This window comes from Seriola lalandi, unplaced genomic scaffold (genome assembly GCF_002814215.2).
Source record: "Seriola lalandi dorsalis isolate HSWRI2012SDOR001 ecotype SW California unplaced genomic scaffold, Sedor1 jcf7180002054834, whole genome shotgun sequence".
Lineage (NCBI taxonomy): Eukaryota > Metazoa > Chordata > Actinopteri > Carangiformes > Carangidae > Seriola > Seriola lalandi.
In genome coordinates this window covers 269,306-294,510 of record NW_019525387.1, presented here as the reverse complement: position 1 = coordinate 294,510, position 25,205 = coordinate 269,306, and the positions used below count along the sequence as shown (strand labels likewise).

Genomic DNA, 25,205 nt, shown 5'->3' with positions numbered 1-25,205 from the left:
GAACACAATGGCCCACTATGTATCAATACCACACTTCTTCTGGTGCGCCTTGGTCGCATCCTTTGAGCAACACTGTAGAGCAGTGGCTGCCAACCTTTTTGGCTCGTGGCCCTCAAAACAAAGTTTTGTCTGGTTCTGACCTCTTGTTACAGGTTGGAGTGGCGGCCAGTTAGGTCTTATCTTAATACTATTAGCAGATGTCAAATCACCCAGTAATTCAAAAGCAACACAAACATGGGAACATTCTAAACTCAAGGTTCGCTTACTTTACTAGCTTTTTATGAAGCTTTTGTCTGTATCCCTTTGGAAACATGTGAGCAAGTTTCAGTCAGTAAAGGGGGAAGGGTGTTTTATCACAAACTTAATCTTGTAAAGGAGAAATAAGTTCTGCTCTGCTCTCATTGACCAGCTCGCAACCCCTCAGGTGTATCCTGTGGCCCACACTGTATAGAGGATGATGCTGATGTTGTGATATGTGTGATATTTAAAAAAACTATTAAACAATGCAGCTGTTAAGGACTGTTCAATTATTCATATTAAAAGTTGGTGTGAGTGTCTGAGAGTGCACATTAAACAGGTATGTGAACATATTGGTTGCAAACAAGCAATGACAGTACAACCATGTTAAAACCTAAAGCCTGTTGAAACTTCTGGCACATGCAGGTAGTTTGCCACAACATGTAGCATGATGCTAACCAAGGTTACCGGTGAATACAACCGACTTATTAGCAGATACAAACCGGTAAAGTGGAAAAAATGGGGCCTGGGAGGAGCAAAGTGGATAAAAAGGAGCAACAGTATCATTGCTGCACTTTGCATAATTTTTGAAACGACGGCACTGTCACTTTGATTTAGGCATTGTTAGCTAAATGTACATGAACTAGCTAACCGGCTACAGTAAAGCCTCAATGTCATTGCCGTATGGCCAGTGTTAACCTCTAGCACATCCTCTTAATAGGCTAACCGGCGGAGAGTGAGCCCTCCGGGGCAGACCGCCTACCGGGCGGAGAGCTCAGGGGGAGACACTACCGGGACCTCACACATCACCGGCAAGGCGACAGCTCTGCAGAGAGAAGAGAAAGTGATGTGGAAAACTCATCAGCTGCTTACCTTTGCTGCCATGCTAAGCAAGCTCACCGTCAAATAGTCCCGTTCACTTCCTCCTGCGTGACGACGTTCCCATGGAGATCACGCGCCGGTGCAGTGAAAGGAGGATGAAAGAGGATCAGCTGTGCACGTGGTGCGGGGCACGAGAGGTCAGCTGGTCAGTGGCTTGTGCATGCCAGATCCATTCAATGATCCATTATTGTGATTGTCTGTCTGTCTGTCTGTCTGTCTGTCTATCTGTCTCTCTCTCTCTCTCTCTCTCTCTCTCTCTCTCTCTCTCTCTCTCTCTCTCTGTATATGTGTGTGTTATATTAAACTTTTGCCCAGGGTGTTGCAGGACCCCTGAGCAAGACCCTCTTTTTTAGTGACAATTGAAAGCATTTAGCATTAGTGCTCTGTCAAAACTAGGAATATACCAATCATGCTGCTTAATACAATATTGAGAATATGATAACAAGTGTCATCTAGTGTTAATTTTTATGATCTTTTCTTTTTTTTAGACTGTGTCTAGATCCAGCTGCCCAATGCATACTTTGACTACAGTAAGCTTACATTGAAACTAGTAAAGCAATTTAAATGGCCGTTTCAAGAAATCAGAATCACAAGTTTCCTTTCATGGTTTCCTATAATATTTCCTATGCTACATATTCTGTATATATGTATAGAAATTTGTATCTGTGAAGAAGAGAGTGTCAGTATTGATGGATTTGGTGACAGCCTCTACTCATCCCCCACCATCATTTCAACCATCAACAACCTGTAAACCTGAAAAAAACAAAACAAAAAGGATCATAAAAATAATAGGCTATATATGTGTTCGCTGCAATGTTCACTCTGAGCTTTAGTGTACATGGAACATATTTTTTGTGTGGGTTTATTCTTATGCACATAGAGTCTCTACTGTACTAGGAACACAGGTCTGTAGACATCGGTATAAAAGTCTTAGTTCCTTCCTCACGCCTCTTCTTTCCTCACAGTAAATGGTTCCTATACTTTATTTCCAGCTTTTCCAGCCCATCTGTGCTTTGTGCCGGGAGGGAAAAAGGTGCAGAGAGAATTTCATGACTACAAAAGCAAAGGTTAACATTACTCACAGCATAAAAACAATTTAAAAGGGAGCAAAAGGGCTCTAATGGCCCGACAGTCTTCAAAGAAAATGTATTTTGCGCTCAGAATAATTCATAGCTTTTTGCTGGTGGCTTTTCAGCTTCCCGGAGACCCAGCATGAACCACTGTATTTTTCCCAGCAGGCTCTCTGCTCCTCGCAAAATGGCCTTCGCCAGGGCATACCTCGCATCCCCTCCAAATATTGACAGCACTGAGTCCATCGCTTATTGGAAAAATGGCTGTAAGTAATGTTTTATCAGCAGATGCAATCTCCACACCTGTATTTTCTCCTGTCATATGACAATATTTGACAAGATTAATGATTTGATCCTATGACATTTTATTTCCCATCACTGTCAATATGCCAGCAAACAACTCTTACTTGTGGCATTTAGTGTAGGAAGCATGTAGCAGCATTTGCTTTGCTCTTGTGTTATTCATGAACCGCAAAATTTACTTCAGGTGTATAAACTACAGTGTCTTGCAACTCTGACATGAAACTCTTGACTGTTTACATGGAAAATTCTTTAAAACTTACACTCTGAAATGATTTTGCTTGTCATGTCTAGAACAGCACTTTAGTCTCTATTTTTAGCAATCAAACCAACAATGATTCTGTCAGCCGCCACAGAGTAAGTGGGTAATAATGATAAACCTTGTGACCTTTCAACTTCCATGGCTTGAGGGGTCTCCTGCCCACGTCCCCAAGGGCCCACGTGTCCTGACAGCTTGAGCGATGAGTGGCGGACGGCTGTCTCAATCTGCCTCCTCCTATTTTTAACTCACACTAAACACAGAGCTTCCAAAATAGGCCCGAACTCTAAACAAATGATTAATAGGGCACTTAGGGCCTCCCCACTGACCAGCGTGTCCCTATTAACAGCCAATAACGGAGGCCTCTGGGGTCAAAAGGTTTAAAGACTTTCTAATAAAAGTAACACAGACATGGGGATGTGTTTTGGAGGAGAAAAAGTTGTGTCTCAGTTTGAAATGCTGACAAGTTAATAATCCCTTCTCAAATGGCCCTACCGCAGTAAAATGGCCAGTTTGTTCTTACTTTTATTGCTATCATCTGTCAGTCACTCACATCTCTCTCTTTTTTTTTCTGCCGCTTCTTAAGTGGACTGAAAGAGCTACAACAGATTTACAGTAATGTTCTCGCTGGGGCTTTATTCTCATTCCCCACTCTTTCTTTTCTCTTTCAGTTTGAATGTGAATTCTTATTGTATTTTTAGGCAGGAAATGCCTAATGGATTCCCAAAGACGTATTCATGACATGGTAATGAGATTCAAATTTGTAAGACATTTTTGACCTGAAAAAGGAGGCCGCTTGTGGCAATGGCTTTGTCCTGTGTTCGACTGTTCGGGAACATCGTCACTCTCAATATTCCCGTTTTTTTTTTTTTTTTTTTTTCAATAGAATTTTTAGAATTGTATGCTATGAACAAACAAAGCCAAAAAGACCTCACATGTAGAAATAACTGAGGACTATATTGATCTGTCACTTACTGTCAAAACAGGTTTTCCTAGGGTTGATGGAGAGCATCATGGGTCAGTGCAAGGTTGCACTGTATTATGTTATTGCACTGGATCATCTTAAAATGTGTTGTTTTTTTAGGCATCACATGTTATCCGTTCATATTCAAAGTTATACAGACAATAAACAAAAACTATAAAGTAAATAACTCAACATTACAGTTCATTCAGCTTGGAATATATAAAAACGTCCACCTTCCCTCCTCCACCCAACCCACCGTCTCCCACCCCAAGATATGCAAATGCAAAATGTTTAAATGCACCAGACTTTTAAAAGCGTTAGTGAAGTAAAGATTCTGCTGTCACAAGTGCTGCCTCCCACGGCCCCAGTACCTCCTGTTTGAGCCAATTCCCAGTCGCTGATATTTCTGTAATCAAAATACTGTATCTACCTATGCACCACACCACTGATCAAAAGTAAATGTGAACAAGTTAGAGTCATCATTTATTTCTGGGGAAAAGGGTATGAGCATCCAATAACTTCAACTATTCAATCATTTTACAAACCTGTTCCCAAAAAATAGCCTTTCCCACATCATATGCTGATTTAATTTAAATCTTTAATTTTAAAAATCTTTAGTCCATGTCTGTGCAATGGCCAATGCTATCTGTTTGATATCTGGTTTGGTAATTCATTATGAATGAGGGCTATGTGTCTCTTTGTTATTGCTTGTGATGTATTAAATAAACACGTTAACAGATGTACAGTCAGTTGAGTATCACAAGGAATTCCGGCAGCTAACGTGGGAGCCCGAAGCTGAACACAGAGAAAAAAAGACTTAGCTAGAATATTGTATGTTACTTTCAAATGTAGAAATGCCACAATACCACATACATCCTCCTGCTGCTCTAAATACTAAATGTGCATCCATCCACTGCTGAAAATAGTCCTCAATAGATACACTTCTTACTCTTGTTTGTGCAATGTTTGCTAAAAACAACAGTACCCAGCTGTTTTAGTTAAGTACTGAGCTTTTTTTTAATAAAATGAAACTATATTTGTAAGCCATTTTTAAACATTAACATTTGCAGTTGGAAAGAGATTAGTTTGGGGACATGAGCGCCGTAGATAAATTACTGAAAGACGGACAATCACATTGTTGGTTTTGATCTTTTCATGGGAGTTGTTGACAATAAGATAAATAGGCAGAACATGAACATTTGTTAATACCGTATAAATGCTATGATTCAGATTTTTGTACAAACAGGGAAAATATGTTGAAAATTTGCCATATAATGTGCTAGACAAACAGAATTATGAACCCTTGTTATTGACTTTATTTATTTAACTATGTGTGCACAAAGAGCAGAAATATCCTCTAAAAGTAAAAGTATTTAAAAGTGGAGATGAATGTTTTTTAGATTGGCAAAATCAAATTTTATGTGCCCAATGGGGTGACCCTGACATAACCTACAGCCTAATTCTTCTATCACTTTTTTGTTTCGCACATTTTCAGCTGGTCTTCTTATTTAGACCTGTCACGTGCAAGAAGTTAAATGTCTTGCTGAACGACACATCAGCAGGACACATGGCTGCTGATGGACACAGTGGCTACAAACCTGCAACCACTTGATTATAGCCACTTTATTTCCCCTCTAATTAACTATGTTTCATGTGAGAACCAAGATTAATGCCAAAGTCGTTCCAGTTGAGCTCAGTGTTTGAAAAACTCAGAGATGAAAACACCCATTGTGCAACGACAAACCATTGCAAACTTCACACTTGCCAAAGCAGGAATTTTATATAACTTAGGGGAGTCACCGAAAAACCACAGAGTAGACAGACTACCCAGATAGTGTGGGACGACTTAGACAAATCTGTTTTGAATAAAAGACAAGAAGGTGGCGAGAAGAGAAAGGATGGGCGAAAACAGCCTGGTGAAGCCATTCTTATGAAGTCAGCCTTGTAATCCATCTAATATGCTGTACTTACAAGGCAAAGAAGTGCTTCTTATGTCTATTTTGTACTTCTTTCTTACAGCTTTCTGGTGTACTTACTCTCGCATAAGAAAAGCATTATTTGTGCTAATACATAAAAGCCATCAGTCCTTCCTTTATCATTCATATAGGGGAGCCTTCTGTCTCTATGCATAGTCTCTGCTGCCAGTCTAACAACAAAACAATGCCTCTTATAATCTACTTTCATTTCTCCAATCAGTTGGTTGTCAAACACTATGCTTAATCATCATACATAATATGCACTGCATTAAAGTGGCATTCTTGTAAACACCATATCTGTAATAGTGTGTGACAAGCTGCCTTTGTTTACACCATAATAACTGGGTGTTTGAATAACTTCTCAGTGACTTTAAGTAACCAGCCAGACTCACTCTGCTTCCATTCAGCTGTGCAGTTTGATAACTTGGACTGACGTTTGGCATGGAGCTGACTGTGGATTATACCAAACAGTGGGGCTGAATGGACGTCTCATTCATTTCACCTGTGGTCTTGAGACATGGGAGTGCATTTCCTGCACACGCGCATTTTCGGAAGCAGTGTACATCCGCTTGTCACATTATGCAAATGTAGACGTGGGCATCCATAAACATGTGAGACAGTTAATATCAGCCCCACCTACACACACTTATTTGAAGCACCAGCTTTGCTTCCTCTGCACACTCTCCCCCTCTTTTCCATCTGCCATGAAACTCTCCTAAACCTCCAGGCGGGCTGTCTTCACTGTAGCTTCTGGATGAATCTGTTTAGTATCTTTCAGTTCTGATGAAACGCTACACTAACCATGCTTAAGGGTATCTGGGATAGGCGGTGGGCCTGGTGAAGCAGGAGGGAGGGAGGATGGGAACTTTGAGACGGTCCAGACAGGCTAGTGGGCAGGCTTGAGCTCCTCTCTCTCACAACAACAAGGACCCACACTGAAGCATGCTCGGACCCTGCAACCAGAGAGGGCACAGGGGTCCTCCAGCCTGCCTGGGTTGGGATAAATGAACCCAGATGCTTCCCGCAAATGCAGAGCGACCAGGCTGAGGGAATGAGGGCGGGGGGGTAGGTGGTAGAAACGGAAAAAGAGGAGGCTTACCTCTTTTTTTTCTCTCTCTCTGGTTGAGGCAGTTGTCTGTCAGATTCCTGCGCTTTCTCATAACCACTGATCACAGAGGCCTCCGTGCAAGGAGCATTGTGGGAAATGATCAGGGGGGCGTTTGTGTTTGAAGGAGAATGAGAGCAGCAGCAAATCTTTAAGTCCTTTCCTGTTCCTCTTCCTGTCAAGCTGCCACCTGGACTGAGAGAGATGGAGGGAGCGAGAGAATGATGGTCGCATTTGTCTAAATGACTTAATTGAAGTTCAACTTGGTACAGGAAGTTTTAGACTGTAACATGAACAGTGTGGTTCCATTTTTTGAGTGACTTATTTTATAGATTAGCTAGGTTAGCTATTCATCCCAGCAGTGCACTTGATTGAAAATGCAGAGCTGCCACTCTCTTGATGGTTCCCCTCTATAGAGTAAAACCTGTCAGTCGCCTTTTAAAGGACTAGTTCAACATTTTGGGAAGTACACTTTTTCGCCGCCCTGAGTTAGACGAGAAGATTAATACCATTCTCACATCTGTCCTGAAAATGTGATGCTTCAGCCAACAGCCAGTTGTAAACAAGTCACCAAAAAAATTACAGCTTTCAGCTGAGAAATAGTCCCGCCCATAACCCATATAAAACCACGATGTTTTTACACTCCAGTTTTGCACTGAAGACAATATAAAAAGTTAATTTATGAGGTTCTGGTAGGTGGTTTTGTTACCTTTGGACAGCCAGGCTAGCTGATCCCCTTGTTTCCAGTCTTTGTGCTAAGCTAAGCTAACAAGATGCTTGCATCAGCTTCAAATTTTTTAGCTAACAACTAACTCTCTGCAAGAAAGGAAAATTTCCCAAAATATCAAACTATTTGGTTAAGACACCTATGCCTGTCCGGTGCAGCTCACCAGTTGATTCTCCTCTTAAGAACACTGCATTGTGCATAACATATAACTACTTCAAATACAGTATAACAATAAGGATTTGATGTGATGATGATGCAATAAAAAAAGATTGGCTGCATGAAAACATTGGAATTCTGATGCGTTTATTCCCCTTTTTTGCAGTAGCGCTTCAAAGCGTCTTTTCCATTGCAGACTGCGGTGAAATGTTTCTCACCAGGGACCTCTGGAGTAACCTGTGTCACTACCAATCTGCCAGGCTCTCGTGATGCCATCCAGATGCCCCATCCTGAAACACACACCGGCCTCTTTGTTTGCTCCACTTGAAGTTTAGGAGCCCCTTTTTTCACCACACTGGACATGCACTAACACATATACAGATGCACACGCAATTACACCAATTCACGAGCACGGGTACACACTTTCAAACCGACACAAATTTTCAGATACTCCGTGTGCTTACCCACACGTGCACGCACACCCACACTCATAAACCACCCCCTGTCTGAGGTAGATGCAGCAATGAGGAATAAACGACAAATTTCCTATTTCATTTTACCAAGTCTCGCCTGTTTTAGCTCACTCCTAACCTGCCTTGCCACATCGGAAGACCAAGAGTTAAATTAGAGAGGACTAAATTTCCTGAAATGAAATGACTGTCAAATCAACTTTGCGCCATCATCTCAGAAGAGTGCAAGAAAAATAACCCAGTCCTTCCATTCTGTTTTTGCCAACTGAACAGCAAATAGACTTTGAATTATCAAAGGCAACCAAGGTAAAAGGCATCGCTCTTACATGAATTATGAAACAAAGTTGAGTTGTTTTAGTCTGTCTTTGATCTCAGAGATTTCTAGTGAGCCAGCAATATGTAGCTCCTGTAGATGTCAACATGACCATTAGGAAGTGCTGACATCTATCTGATTAGGATGACAAAACAGCAAGCACCTGTGTGTGTGTGTGTGTGTGTGTGTGTGTGTGTGTGTGTGTGTGTGTGTGTGTGTGTGTGCGTCCCAAATATCATTCACATCTGCTGTACTAAGTGAAAGTTTTTTTTTTACATTTTACATGTGTGCATTCTTGAACATTTGAGTGTATCTGAGTCTGTCCATTTTTGTTCTGTGTGAGGATGTGAGATTGCATGCCTGCGTGGTGTGCTGGCTGGCTGTCCTGCCTTGAGGGGAGATAAATGGCTGAGTGTTGTTGTTGTCCAGAGAGCAGACACTCAGACAGCCGCTCACACATGATTAATTGTTTCCTTGTTGGGACTGGGACCAGTTGACTGTGTCTGGGCCAAGGCCTCCCACCCAGCCTTTCCAGGCTTGTGTGTGTGTGAGCAAGAAAGAGTGATGAAAGGCAAAGACAGTAAAAGAGAGAGGGAAAGAATGTTATGTCCTATTTTATGAGTTTGTCTGTCATTGTACTCTCTTTTTAAACATATGCTATTGTTTTGAACCCCGGCCACACAGTGAAGTGGTGAGGTTTTTGGTTGAATGTGGTGAAAATGATCGATGCGAATTGAGGGGATGAATTTGTCCTGCAACCTTTTCATGTTCACTTGAATTGGATTGTGCAATGCTAAAGGTCTTTAATGGACTTTTTCCTGCAATTGTTTCCCTCCCTCGTGTAGTTATGATGCAGATACTGTGGTGTGTAATTAAGCATGCTCTAATTACTTGATCCAAGTGAAAGAAGCTCTAGCTATTGCCTTGAATCATGGCTGCACATTGATTTCTCATAGGTCAACACTGCTCAGGTTGATCTACAGTGATGCTGGGTTTCATGGGAGTGCATGAGTGAGCCTGATGATTGATTAATTACAATTATCAGAGGCCTGATAATTCACCAGAGATGATAATAACATCAAGTGTGCTTTATTGCTCTGGTGGAAAAAAGCCTCTCCGGTGTCTAAATTGTCCCCCCTGTTAATTTCTCTTCCTTCACTGTCCAATGCTTTTAAGTGCAGCAGGACAGGTGGATGGCTGATCCACTGTGTTCAAATATTGGAGGTTTGGGAGGGGATGAGGGCTAAAAATCAGGAGTAAAAATAGAAAACAAACTCCCTAATTGCCAGGTATCATGGGCATACGGGAAGGAAACGCCGCAGGGGGTGTTGTTGCCAGACGTCACAGTTAAAAACACGCTGCCATCCTCGCAGGGCCATTTGGCTCGGTTGCACATTGTGGTTTAATGATGGCATGAGCATGACTCACATGCAACACTGATTCACTTTACATTAGACCCTTAATCACAGCAGCTATTATCTCCCCTTTGTGTTGGTAAAAGTACTGGACTCCAGCAAGACTTGTGTTAAATCAATGCAAAACATTTACTCAGTGAGAGTTTCTACTTCAGTCATGTGTGCTGTTTCACAGTGTAGGCCACTATCAGCCAGGTTTGTGATTGAATTCGGTGGTTCGTTGATGAATAAAGCAGTACTGGTTTTGCTGGGGTATGTGTCATATTTCACAGATGCTGATCACCTAACTCCTACCTTTTCTTCCCTGAAAAACCAAAGAGCAGTAAATACAGAAACAGTAATGTTGATACAAAAAAGGGTTAGAAGTTTGAGGGTAATCACCCATGCTGTGTAACAACTTTTAAAACCTTCATTTTAATACCTATGATTGCCACACACCTTACAAACCATTTTTGATACTAGACTCTAAGTTTGAGCAATCAGAAAACACATCTACAAAAATAGCTTCTCAGCTTGTTTCATTTAAACTAATAAATAGTTTAATAAATGAATATGTAATACATTTAATATATCATTTAGATGTAGCTTAACCACCTCAATTCATGCGAATTTCAAAGGAGTCAGAGGCTGCAAATTTACTCTAATTACCTAGTTTACTACTAGTTTTCCTTGTGTTATTGTTTTTCCCATATTGGTTAGATTTCGTTTTTTTTGTTTATGTGAAGTAAAAATAAAAACTCCTGTACTGTAATGTTGGAGCATCAAATTTTTCAATTACAGGAAATACAAAAATGTGGGTAAAATATTTTTTCCTAAGGCTATCTCACCTGCTAGCTGTAACTTTGTAGCTAGGAAGAATGCAATCACTGCTACTCTGCTAAGCTAAGCTAGTTACCTTTTGGCAGTATTGGTTCATCTGGTATTACTTTTGTTGTACATTTTTTCCCAAAATTTTTTCATAATTATAATAATTAAGTAAATAGGTAAAATTCTGGTCTTGGCTTTGTAGGGTACTATATACATTCTCTGTGCTCCATTTCTCGCATTTGTGAAATTATACATTTATCTGTCAAAGACCTGCAAGTTGGATCATATCATAAACTTCATGGCTGAAACAGGGCACTCATAATCCCTCCTGACATCAAACCAGAGTCTTGTGTTTTCATAGTGACTCAAGCACCAGGGATAGCAGTAAACTGAAACATACCCATCTGTTTCTTTCTGTGTGCCAACATGTCAGATCAGGTTAAAATCTGGACAGGTTTAAGTGACAGTGAGGCCGCTGCGTGATCCCATACTGTGTGAACTATCCAGTGTCATGTTCACATGCTTGGATGAGTTTATCCTCATTTTCAGCTGAGCTGTGATGACTCTCATAAAAACACACAGGGCCTGCAGAGGAAAGCATGAAATATAATCCAGATATTGTATCTGCTGGTTGTATGTGTAACTAGGTGGAGTAAAATATTTCCATTTTAGCTATTTATGTTCCCCTCAACCACATGTATGAAATTTTGGGTCAAAGTATGGAGCTTGATGGTTACCTCATAGTGTGGATACATCTTTACTTTTCTAAAGATCAAAGTAATAATGTGTCAACTTATGCATTTTTTTTTGGATTAAAAGGGAATTATATTTTTGTGGCTTGAGATATGAATTATGTGTGCTGAATCTGCAGTGACACCGCATGTTTTAACACAGAGCAAATGTCTGTCTGAATGCGGCCTAAATCATACAACTATAGAAAGGTAGTTAAAGGAATAGCTTTGTTCTTGGGAATAACGCTTATTTTCTGTATAAGTTTAAATTTAGCACAAATATTGGAACCTAAGGAGGAGCTCTGCCAAAACTGCCAATTAACATATTTAATTCACACAAAAATGTGCCAGCCTAGAGTCTCCACTGGTTGTCCTTTGTCCTGTCTGTCTGTATGCTAAGCTAAGCTAACCATCAGCTGGTGCTAGCTTCAGACAGATATGCTAGCGATATTAATATTCTAATCCAACTCTCCTTGTGAAAATATTTAACTTTTCCTTTAATGACGTAAGACTTATTGTCATTATGGTCCTTGATGTAAAGATAGCAACGATTGGGTGACAGTATTGAATGTTTTATCTTCTGGCTCAAACCAACATTATAATCCTATTGAATACCCTGTTTGCTATATTTACATGCAGCTTTCCTAAGAGAACATCTATGAGCATGGAAAACACCCAAACTATCTGTGCATTATTACAGTCCTTCCATAAAAATGGCCCCTTTGTGGACTTTGTGCGATCATAATACATATTTTACACATCTGCATATGTACAGTATATTCCCAGATTCGTGTCTTTGTTATATACATATATAGAGGTTTGAACCTTTATTTTACGTTGCACAAGACATTGTTGGTATAATTTTTGATGGGTTTCCTCTGATCCCATAGAGAGGGGGGAAACCATTCAAGACAACACAGGATCATTTTGATGAGAATGAATGGAGTTGAAAAAGTACCCTGTGGTCAATCCATACTGGTTAATTGAGGCAGTTAGGGTAGAAGAGACATAAAAGCCCCAGTCCTCCTTGACACTGATGGCTGTCCTATAAGGGACCCTCAGTAGGGCCCTCAGGTCTTTTGATAGGGCACTCGCCAACGTCCTTTGGGGCTGTTTCACCTCCCACAATAAACAGGCAGCCCTTTGTCAGTGGGAGTAGGGGGGTCTGGAGGGTTGCTCCTCGTTATTATTTTCTAAAGTAATTATACCTTATTATCTGTGTTTACTTTAGCGGGGGTGCGAGCGTGCAGGTGTGGGCCATTCGACAGTGGCTTGGCAGTCTCACTGGTGAACGCACCCCTGAGTGTCTTTTTTTTTTAACTCTCTCCCCTCCATCTTTACTTGGAGGTTTTTGGGGGTTGTAGTAGTAGTATTGTAGCCCCACCGCTAATTTCAGCCCAACAAAAGAAACGTGCAATTAGGGCTATTATAGTAGCAGCTGCATGCTTCCTAGCTGTGCAGCGGCAGCTTCGTCCTCACCCGGGCTTGGCGGTGAAGGGATTGGAGAGTGGAGAAGCAGAGAGAGTAGGGCCTGCACCAGTGGGGAGAAATATGGTCACAGTAGCCTCCAGTGTCTGGAGAAAAGAGAGGAAAATATAGCCTGGGAGGCTGGTGTGTTTCTTGTGTGTAGACACAGCAGGGACTCTCGCCCACAGGCTTGTGGGCCTTGAGAACAATGGATCTGCCATCTCCCAACATGAAGTATTATGAAATAGTGCTTTCCACAGTTCCATTGACTGCTCTGCTGCATGAAGTCATGTGGTCTCACAACTGCGTGGGCCAAGAGAAAACGATTTGCAAATAAGAAAATGCTTTTCCAGGAATCTGTGCTTTCAGAAAGACAACAATCAGTTTACAGAATTTGCTACATTCAGTAGTTCCCAATTAGACTGATCCAGAAAATAATCAGGTGCTTTGGATTTCTTGATGAAGCCCAAACTGTCCATCTCTTACGCAAGGAAACTGGGCTGTTCTTTTAAAAGGTAATCCACTGTTTAAAAGATTTTAAATGCAGCCTTCGAATGATGTCAAAATATACTAATCTACTAATTTAGCAGATTTTTATTCAGTTCTCCCTAAGTCAGTCAATACATGTCAAGATGAATCATGTGGGTCAGAACAGAACAACAAAAATGCTCGCACAAATTAAAGTCATGATGAAATTGGTTCGAAGAAGAACTTGTACACAGACACTGAAAAGCCCGCAGATCTGTGTGAGGTTGAATATTGAGGGCCCATCAAGGCCCTCGCAGCGTCAAACACAAGGGACCAATCTTACGCTCTCAGCACAAACAAAATGGTCACAGGTCCTCCTCTGTTGCTCTCACTTAACGATTCTCTCACTTCACTGACTTCCCAACCCTTAGAATAATCATCTGGCCCAGGGCCCTTAGTTTCAAGGGCATAAACAGATCTGAGTAGCCCATATGTATGAGTCACAGCTCTACGAGTTCACTTGGTGAACATGTGACCTTGCTTTATTTCCTACAATACATGCCAATAAAATGTTTCTTTATTGGCATATATATCAGTGGGAGCTGGGGCCTTGTCTTTCAAACACAATATGGGATGAGCACTCAGGAGAGCTGTTGGGCTGTGATATGGAGCTGATTGGGATAATAACTAGTAGTAAACAGGGATCGTGTATTTTCCCAGAAGAGAACGACAGACTTGTCAGCATGCTTTCAGTTGCCAACATTTAAACGCTTGACCTGAGCAAACAGATTTCCACTTCTACCTTTTCCAGCTTTTAATGCCAAAACCTGAGTGTAACGCTTTGAAGTGCAGAACAACTGTTTCCAAATATAAACTGGATGCAGAATGGCAAATAGTGCTGGTAAATCAGCACCACAAGGGGAAAGTTCAAAAGCTAGAAAGAATGGCCACCCCAGGCAAAAGGTAGTTGTGGAAAAATATTCTTAACTTAATGATCAGCCTCATAGTGCATTCAAATGTTATTATTTTATTTCCTAATTTTTTTTACAGGTTATAATATCTGTAGCAGATCGAAGCAGGAAGTAATATGAAAGGACAAAGAAACAGTACTTGGCTTAGTTTGCAATATCAAGAGAACTGTGTTAGAAAATATTTTACACTACAAAAAAGTTATTGTCCAATGATTTGAGCCGTTGAAGTCCAATATTCTTAAAGCAAGTGCAAAAAGCATGTCAGTAATTCTTGATTTCTGTTGAAGAACAAGTTAAAAATCTTATGAAAAATCATGTGTTTTGTATATAGAACTACATAGATTGGATATAGTCCACTAAAAGATTTTCATCTCAAATGCGTAAAAGTTGCACAAAACAGAAATACTCAAATACAAAAATTGCACAAAAATACTGTACTTGAGTAAATGTATTCAGGTAACTTTTCGACTTCTACACGCGAAAGATAGATGTTGTTTTCAGGGTGAAAACTGCTCTTGTAGCCTTGGTCTTACTAGCATCCATTTCACCTCATTAGGACCCTGGGACTGAGAGTCGACAAAACACTGAGAGAAATCATTTTGCCGGGGGAGTGTGGCTGGGATAAATTGGCCTCTGGTTCAGTACCAGAGTCCCCGCTGTGCCAAGCGGAAGAGAAGGGCCTGGCTGGCAGTAGGGGCAGGTCCAGGCAAGGCAGGCTGGGAGACCCCATGCTGAGACCCCCTCCCTGCCTCTGACAAACACGGCAGTGGATAATCTCTCCTTCAGGGACTTGGCCCAGCGCTGTGGGGCTGAGAGGGAAGGGGGGATGTTATACAGCATAGTGCAGAGGAACTGCCTCTGTATGTGTGTAGCATGCATCACAAACACTCACACACACTTGTTTGCATTGTGTGTGCGTGAAGTGCGCATAGCTTATGTACATTTTCTTTCTCTCTCACATCTGACAGTTTCAATAAAATACATACATACATAAAAGTATTGTTGCTACAGAATGATCATGAATAGCTCAGATAAATTCTGTTAGCATTTGAAATAGAGTAATATGCAAAATTCACGTACTCTCAAGTAAATGTACGTGTCAGAGGGAAATAAGCTGTCAATTACAGGAAGGCCATGTTGACTTGGAAGATATGCTTCTGTGGAGATCAACAGCTCTTTACACAGACTTTAAATTGTAGTTATTTTAGCTAAACCCTGAATCTTCTTCCATAAAAAAAAAAAACTAATAACTTCCATGTTTTGGGTTTAGTTTATGTATCAAAGAATAAGAGCAGTCTAAGGAGTAGGTGAAACAGAAGGACAATGGCTGGATCTCTGGTAATGACCATTAAAGCATCAGTTAAATTTAGCCAGTGGTTCTGCTGCATGAATTGGAGGTATGAAGGCAATTATTGTATATTAATTCAACATCACAGCTCAATGAATTTCAGCAATGTCCCTATGATTACTAAAGAAGAAATGCAAGCCTGTTTCTCCAGGTGAGATGACTAGAGCCACTCTGTAGATCAGATTCAGTATTATCATGGTGGATTACACACAAAACACTAATGTAGTTCATAAACAACAGGAAATTTATTATCTGTAAATGTCATTGTCTACATTTGCAGTATAGTTAGTCAGTAAAAACACTCAAAGGAACTATTTTCTCCAAACACTTTACTTTTATCAATATTTCTTACAAAAAAAGAAACAAATGAACATCCTCAAATCTCTTTTGGTGGTGTGTGGTCAACCAGTCATGTTCAAATATTAATGTCCATATCCAATGTCATCGCATACTGAAAGGCCTTGACAGCCGCTACGATGTCTCCATTTTGTAACCATGTTTTTCCAGCTCTGCTCTATAGGGAGGAAAAGGAAAATAGAAAGATCAAGTCAGTAGACATGATTACAGGTGGGTGGTTGAGGCATAAGTACCCTCTATTGATTGTGAGAACCATTAAGAGATGGGAGTGAAAAAATATATAACTATTGCATGATGCATGCAGCTATGGATTTGATTATATATATATATATATATATATATATATATATATATGGCAGTTTTGCCCTTTAACAATAATGATATCTTTAAGAAACAACTTAATAGCATAGCTGTCATAATTGACCTAAATAAAACAATAGCATATTAGTGTCTAAAGGGTACTCAAATAAAAACAGACCAGCCACTTATCTATCAAGTTATTGATTATTCAATAAATGTGAGAGTAAGCCTTTGAAGCAGAAAAGATCCTGTGATGATAAAATTGATGTATAATGCACAATTCTATTGACGCTGCTAAATTTAAGATTATGTCATCCTTTGACACTGGTCACTGTATTTGTCTAACATCTGGCTACTTTTGTTTTTTCAAGGTGTTAATAGCAAAATGTTACAAACAAACAAACAAAACAAAAGAAAACAAGAAAAAAAAAATAATGCAAAAAAAACAAAGAAAGCCAAATGGAACATTGGATACTATAACTTCCACATTTAAAGATGCTGTATAGAGTCCATGTTCTATGGTTGGAGTTGTATGTTAGAGAACACTTTCCTACATCTTTAAATAGACAACATGCTATGCACTGGTAATTCAATTCTCAGTTGCATTTGGAGTATATTTCAAGATCTTATAAAATATGAGTCATAATTGTAGCTGTTGAGACACTGACTACTGCTGAAAATATTAGAAAAAAAGAAATGGATTTCCAAATGATAACATTATGTTTATATTCTATCAATACAACTCCTATGACAGTAAAAAAAAAAAAAAAAAAAAAAAATCCAAATTACTTCTAGACAATAGTTTGCTTACAGGCCTGAGCGTAACAGATCAGTAAGGTGATCTCTTAAGTGTAGTTCTTTGGAAAATACTTCTCCAAGCCGAAGGAAAGTGATTTAACATTACCTGAAACTATATACTCAGAGTACTGGGACTGTATTATTCCTCCGATGCTTGTTTTTTTATTCACACACCCGTTTCTTAATAACACTTATTTTAAGAAAAACTAAAGTGTAACAAATCCAACTATCTCTCCTCAGTACTGAGACAGGACACAGAAAATATTGTATAAACAAATTAATCAAGAGTAGCTAATGGTACTGTAAAATATTGAAAAAAACATGATGTATAGTTATTCCTAAACAGTAGTACAACCAGTTGAAAGGAAAGAGTCTCAATGTCTCTGTAATTACATCATAACCACTTTGAGCAATGAGTCTCATTTTGTGTATTTTATGTACAGCTATTTGGCCAGTGTGAATGGCATAAGAAAGTCATCTCACAACCAAGATTGACATAAATAATTAAGGTAATTTGGGTATTTATTGTTATAATCCAAACCAGCTACGTGCTGAATACACTGACTGGGTACAGGGGGTGGGGTGTAGCTACAAATGGCTGATTCAGGTATTTTCTATTTACCTGAGCTGATTTGAGAAGTCATCTTCTACGTTGTCATCATCCCAGTTGTCTTCCCAAACATGAGCATCTTCATCTTCATCCAGCCCCGTCCAATCTGGGGGTTATATAATGGAATCAAATAATCAGCAACATTAAAGTACTAAGCAAAGAAATCATTTTTTATAATCTTAGACTGAAGCAGTCAAATAAGTCAGTTGAATCTCAAACTCAAGGTGTGGAAGTCTTCTCAATCTGTTTACCTGAGTGGATAACACCTTAGCTTGTTGGCTTGAAGCTACATTACCGGTAGGCTAGATAGCTAGCAAACGTTAGTAAAAGAACCAAAGTACATACGCTGGAAAATATGCTTAGAAGTAGCTGTGAAATATAAAAAACACAATTGCTAACACATTAAATGACAATGAGCTCGATGAGTTCACTAATTTAGCCAGCTAAATCAGATGGCTTTGGCGTGTCGCTAGCAACTTTGCTAGCTAATGCTAACGCTAACATGGCCTTGCTAGCTGAGTCACTGCTGCAGGGCCCTGGTAGCGAAACATCCAACAGTTATTTACGTTCGCTAAGAAGAAAACAAGGGCAATATGACTTTAATTAATACGTGTATTACTTACCCTCGGCTGGGAATTCTTCAAACTCATCATCCTCCTCCAGTAAACCAAGGTCCACGGTTTGCTTCTTCTCTGACATGTTTGCTGTCCTGTCGCTGTGTTGCTGTTCGTGAATGAACGGCTCTCATACGCAGGAATAGCGGAGACGTCGAAGCGGTTCAAGCGGGTAGAGACTGCGTTCACTGCGCAGGACAGCGCAGTAATCACCACGCTTCACAGCAAGTGGAGGTAAGGCAATTTTGTCTATGTGGCACTTTTCATTACAATTCAGCTTAGTGTGGTCTACATTAAAATGCATGTGCACTTAGATAGAGTAAAGTACAAAAGTACAAATGTGCAAATAGATTAAAGAACCCACATTCACCACTCAGACAGTACTGACATAGACACTATCAGACAGGCACATGCAGCAATCATCAAGCTGGATAAAATATTAAAGTTTTTAAACAGGGCATTGCAGTTGTCGAACTTGGTTGGTATGAATATATGATTATTCAAATGAGCTTGGGACATATACCTGTAATTTACCATAGCCTATCTTTTTCAAGTTATAAAAGCTGCCTTATTTAAAGTTCTGAGTCCAAAATAACTAATGTTCCTGACTTGCCCCCTGTAAGTCCTACAACATAACAATGTTAGGTATTACTATTCTTATGTTTCATAGACAAAGTGACTCAATTGTAAATAAAATTCCCTTCTTTGACATTTAGGACTAAGTATCAGTCAGTCTTATCTTTAGTTAAAATAATTCTGGACATCCAGAAGCCTTAGTGGTGTCTGTTTGATGTGCACTTTAAAATTAACTATAATAAATGGACTAAATATCCCCTGGAGTCCCTTGCCTTGTGAAAAGTTTGTGTATTTCTATGACTGTTGTTGTACCTCTTTGTTGTAGATGAAGACATTTAAAAAAAAAAAAAGTATGCTGGCCAGACCCTTCATCAGTATAGTGCCTCATAGATATAGCTAAGGCTAATGTGAAGCATCTGTTTGTTTCCCTGTTTTCAGCATGGATGGTTTTCAATAACAGTGGTTTGACATTGAAAAGGTGGAGCAATGCTTAGAAAATACTTGCAAATATTTTGGAAAACAGAACACTCTTTCTCTCTAAATTTCTCACTCTGTTTCTCTCTCTCTCCCAGACACACCACAAAAGCCTTGTGCAGCCCTCTCTTTCCTCAAAACATATGCATTCAAGTCAGTCACATTTCGGCAAAGATTTTTCATATAGGAACAAATGCACATTGTAACCCAAGTGGCCTGCTCCAATAATGAAGCGTTAGCCACAGCTTAGGATGTATTTTAGATAAATGAGAGCGCACATTTACCACAAAACCACTCGTACCACAATGAAAATTGCTCTGCAGCTGTCATATGTTGACAGATGGAGCAAACCTCAACTTAGGCTGTGCGTACTTATTCTATTTTCAAATTATTTTGTAATCATCCTAAGCCTTTACACATGACAATGCCACAACATTTGCAGGGAAGGGGAACTAGACAGGGAGAGAGGCTGCAGGAAGTAAATGCCACTGTGTTTAAATGGCCTCATTCCAGTTAGAAAGACATGGGATTTAACTAAAGGAGAAGATCCTGCGTACACATTAGAAAAAAAAAAAAATCCACTAATTAAAAAGACTGAAAATACTGTTTTCATTAGAAGTAATGGATGAAGGCAGAGGTGACATTCTGGATATTTTTGTATCACCCCACAATTGACAGAGTACCTATCATATAATTGCTTTTAGTTATAAATTGCTCTCAGAGCCAGACTTATAAACATTTTTGGTGTGTACCACCATTATCTTTTATTGTCTCCTCTATAAATACTGAATATCTATATATATATATATAGTTTTAGATATATTTATCTATCTGTTTATATAATACCATCGTATTTGCTACCAGTGAAAAGTTATATAACACCACCATTTTCCAGTTTTTTATTGATATTTCAGCAGTTCAAATCCAGTGAATAACCTTAAACGGTACAAACATAAGCAGTAAACTGCCCAAGGTCAAAAAAAAGGAAAAAAAAATTAGGTAATTAAAAACTGAAAAAAAAACTAATTGGTTAATTTACAGCTTTCCTGCAGCAACGGAAGTAAATGAAGCTTTGAATGTAAATCCAAACAATTCAGGTGCCCCAGTCTTGCTCAAGACTTACAAACCATCTGTTAGTGCAAAGGGATCATTAGGACCATACTTTACTGCAGGAAGCAGTACTGTATATTGCTATAAGGATGGTGAGAAAAAGACAAGTACCAAGAGAAGGCAAACTTTTTGGTCAGGGGTTCATCCTAGAGTAAGATAATGGGCCAAAACATTAGAAGAACAGAACTCCACAATGGCTTCACCTGATGAAAGACCAGCACAGTCTCCAGACTTCAGCCCCATGGAGCTGGGTTGGGATGAACTGGAGAAGGTGAAAGCAAAGCAAACTATAAGTGTAACACATTTGTGGGAACTTCTGCAACAGTGTTGGGATGAACTTTCTGAACAATATTTGATTTATATTGTAATTAGAATGCAACAAGTGTGTTTAAAAAAAAATGTTTTAACAAGATTCCATAATTCCTTATTATTAAAATCTCCAATTGTTTATTTGTTCTATGCTTTAATTTCAGAAACAGTGAGACACTGAATTATGTAAATTTAAATAACAGCTGGAAAAATTGAGGTGTTTTAAAACTTTTGACTGGTAATGTATATATGATGTAACTTCAATGGAATGACTTTAAGATTTATCATACTGGAAAGAGTTTATAATCAGAAAAGGTTGTATCAATCGTTAGCTATGATATCGTTAGCATTTATGGACCTCTCTTCCAATTGGTTGAGCATGTTATTAAAAAAATGCTAAAAATCTGATTGACTTTTCTTGAGACATGCATTTACAGCACTCTGTAAAGGAAACCACATGGAAAGGTATGGATTCCTCGGTCTAATACACTTCAACAGGGTGCTAGTGATGATCAGTCAGGTTAAGTGACAACCAATTTTTCAACAAGATGTCACAACTTAAAAAATACTCTAAAAATGGTAGAGAAGATCATTAAAGGGTTAAAGATACTATAACATTGAAGTGTTGGGCGTCATCAAAGTTAATTAGGCTATAAGCTATAATGGCAGGAGGAGAGGCAATTTCATTCACGTCTTCACTTATGGAGAGATTGGTTTATGAATGATGGTCTGTCGCCGCATCACTCAGTCTCAGGTGTAGGTGAAGCCCTGGGAAGTCGCTGCAATGTCGACCCAGCATACCTGAGACTGCAGTTACACTGAGTCTGGCGCCTGGAGTCTCCCTGCTCAGGGAAAGTAGGAGGAGGTGGCAGGGGCTGGGAGGGAGGGGGGCTCATAGACGGGAGATACAACATGGCTAACGCAGACAGACTCCACTACAACTTGTGTCTGAGAAGCCGCATCATATTTCTGTCCTTTCACAAAGCCCTCTGGGAAAAGGACAGGCTGGCAGCCGCTGTAAGTGCACCAAAAGAGGCAGACAGTGGACACAGAGGACGACTCCAACCGAAGCCTGCCCAGCCAGTCTGACAGTCTGCCACCCCCCCCCCCTTCCACAACCGCATGGCTCTTTAAAACAGGCCCGGGTCATGATATGGCCTTCAGGCGGTGTGCTGCGAGAGGTAAATGGATGGAAATGGGTGGAGATTTGAGAGAGAAGAGAGAAGTGTGTGTGTGTGTGTGTGTGTGTGTCACCAAACAATCCAGATCACCTCCCAAAGATAAGAGACAAGACCTCTTCTCCCACATGTCAGAGAAAGTGACAGTGCATAGGAAGACAGTTGGCTGTCTGCTGTGTTGTCTAGCTGTATACTTGCCATAGGTTACCTGCAGACACTTGTCAAGCCCCCCCCACCCCCCTGCAATTATACTTTTTATTATCATTTTTCCTGCTTTAAAATTGAGCCTTCCTATGGTGCCACTCAAAACTGAGCATGTGTATACCTTAGAAAGTTTGGTTTGAGTTTAATTTTCTTCTCAGAGCTGTGAGGTATTAAGGCTGCAAGGTAAGGAGATACATGAGCTTAAAGAAAATGCCATAAGACATACAAGAGAGTGATCATCATGGATTAAGGGGACTTAACCATCCAATTAATGAGTCAAATCCAAGAAAAAACATGTAAGCTTTGCTCCTAGGAAATCTGCAGAGAGAGTGATATGCTTCCAGGATATGTCTGTCAAGATGCTGTATTAAATTTAATCCCAGCCATTCAGTAAGTCTACTCCATTGTGTGTTGTGTGGAAACCCCGTCTCTCTTTTCATATGAATCCTTACACCAGTATAGAGAACAGTGAATATTGATTATTTCTTGCAAAAACTTTAAATCCTGTAGGCATGAAGTAAGTTTCAAAATGAAAAAAAGAAAGATTCCTTCTCTGTTTGTTTTGCTTTACAGATCTATTTTTCTTTGGGGTCTCATAGATGTCTGTCATGACGAATTTAAGTTTCATATTTTCCTCCCTGTCTGTCTTGAAAAGCTCTGTCATCTTGGGCTTGAGGTACAGTTTGCCAAGAGGCTAATGGCCCTTTATGACAGTACAATCTGATGCCTGTCCCGGCTAGCCTCCAGGTAATCCTGTCCACCTCGGCGGCTTAGTCCTGCTCAGGCTTAAGTTGCATATTTTGTTTTTATCAGGACACTGCTGATAAATGCTATCAGCGAGGGAGAAATGAAATATGGGGGGTCTAGCTCCATTTTGCCTGAGCCCCTAGTTGAAATCTAGAGTTGAGGAACAATGACACCTCTATTGGTGGATCTAGACTGTCTATAGACCTGGAATAAACTGAATATTATTTACAATATTTGTAATATTTCTTTGCCTAGACAGTTGAATTTTCTAACCAACAATGATTGTGGTACAAATTCCACTTACAGGCCACGTAAACTGCATTCGATTTTTTATTTCTTTGCATAAATGCATGATAATCCCACAGCTCAAAACACTTTCAATCACAATTACAGCAGGTGTACTTTTAGACCCCCAAAATATCATTTAATAAAATCATAAAATTACATGCTAATTTATTTCCAGTAAAGTGTGCTAATAGTGCACTACCTCTGTGTCCATGGTCCAATGCCATGGACCTATACTGTACGTGAAAAGCACTCACACACTCTTACCATAGGTGATAACCCCCTCTGTGAAAAGCACTCTTATTGGAAGTACCCATTATCTGCAAAGTCTATCCTCATGCTGACACTAAGTCATTAGCTTAAGCTGTCCTCTGTGTAAAATCATAGTTAATTTCTTTGCCAATGGTGCATGGTGAATTGAAACATATTTTCATTGACTGCTGCAAATGAATTACAGATGAATTAAGTGAGGAAATCCACAGATATAAAATATTACACACATGTATATAAGTATATTGAAATTATAGTGCTCCATGATTTATAATTTCCCTCACAATTGTTTTAGTTCATTAATCATTTTTTGTTAAAAAAAATAATAATGATACAGTTCTTATCATTTAGGAAGCTAGATATGAAAGTAAAGTGATACACGTTCTCTCGCCATCTGCTTATTGAGCCTTTGCTGATTTAAGCCTAAAGTGCATCTATTGTGCTGTGATACGTCCCAAGATCAGCGCTTCAAAGGGGCTTTGTGAGAGATGACACATGTGACATGTCCAGTGAGAAATGCTGGCTACCTGGATTTCTAACCTTTTTGCTTTGAAAAGTCTTTAGTCGTCCGCCAGTGCGGCCAACAAATACGTCTTCCCCCATCCAGACTTTATACACTCCTTCAATGTTTTTGTGTGCTTTAAGAGGATCATTACATAGTTTGTTGTGTCCATATCTATCTCATTACCCACATCTCACTTTTCTCACATTTTTCTCCCTCTCCCTCACCCTAGTTATTTTCTATTTCTCTATCTATCTCGTACAGAAGCAGACACACCTCCCTCTCTCTCTCCAGTTATAGTTATGGTATGTCAAAGTGTGCGTGTCCCACACAGTGGGGGGTTCAGTGAATGAGTGACAAGACCTGCGCTGCTCTTCTCTGACACCTGTCAGAGCCTCATCTGTCATCTGTGTGCAGAGATGGAAATGAGCAGGAGTGACACAACATGCCAGAGGTGATGGTGACGGCTCACCCCTCTCCGCCAGCCTCTAAATCAATTGCACAGCTCGCAGCTCGTGTGCTGGCTGGGTAACAATAATTATCTACTCTAACTTTCAGATGAATCTTATTTGTAGCGCAGTGATGTCACACCACTCACACATTTGAGTTGCGATGCCGTGGACGTGGCGTGGGAATTGTGCATTATGTGTCGATCTGCATGTTTGCATCTTTAACTGAAAAATAAGTTTGGATTTAAGGCGGATGCATCAATCTGCATAGAAGCCTATGGACACTGGTCATTTTTGCTTTTTCCCTTTTGCTAGGCTGTCCCCATAAGCAATAAAATGTACCATTACTCAATTTAATACACTGAGGGATTTTGCTGTTACAGCCTCACATGGTCTGGTATGACCAGTAGCTTATGTTGGCTAATATTAGCAATATTATATCGCTAATATTGCTGACTTAATGACTATTCTCTATTCTTCTATGCTACTGTCAATATAGCTAAGCATTTTAGCTAAATGCTGAATAGTAGTTCAAATGTTAAATTGTTTATCATTTTGAATTAGCCTCTATTGTCATTTGTGGCCACCGTTTAGAGAAAGTTCCATAGTTTGATTTTACACTGACAGGTGATACCAACAGCCCATTGATCCATCTGCAACTGTAACACAATCCAACTCTTTTCATTGTTGATTTGCTATAATCTCTAGCTGGCTAACTCCGCACAATTTAGTTCTGCTGAATTCCCTGCACCTAAT

General features: G+C 39.8%; 1 protein-coding gene and 1 long non-coding RNA gene across 2 annotated transcripts in view; both read right to left on the bottom strand.

Moving 5' to 3' along the window:
* Positions 1-1,179, bottom strand: part of slc25a13 (solute carrier family 25 member 13) — a 47,052-nt gene extending 45,873 nt beyond the window's left edge. Inside the window, exon 1 of the mRNA XM_023426654.2 lies at positions 1,111-1,179. Within this exon, the coding sequence (XP_023282422.1) occupies positions 1,111-1,122 (12 nt within the window). The 5' untranslated portion in view covers positions 1,123-1,179. The remainder of the gene's footprint in view (positions 1-1,110) is intronic.
* A 14,713-nt stretch (positions 1,180-15,892) lies between these two features.
* LOC111670087 (uncharacterized) lies at positions 15,893-18,512 on the bottom strand. The gene is made up of 3 exons (XR_002761835.2): positions 18,355-18,512; positions 17,744-17,837; positions 15,893-16,180 (listed from the first exon to the last, which is right to left on the bottom strand). It is a non-coding gene; the product is annotated as an uncharacterized LOC111670087 (long non-coding RNA).
* Between the last annotated feature and the right edge of the window lie 6,693 nt (positions 18,513-25,205).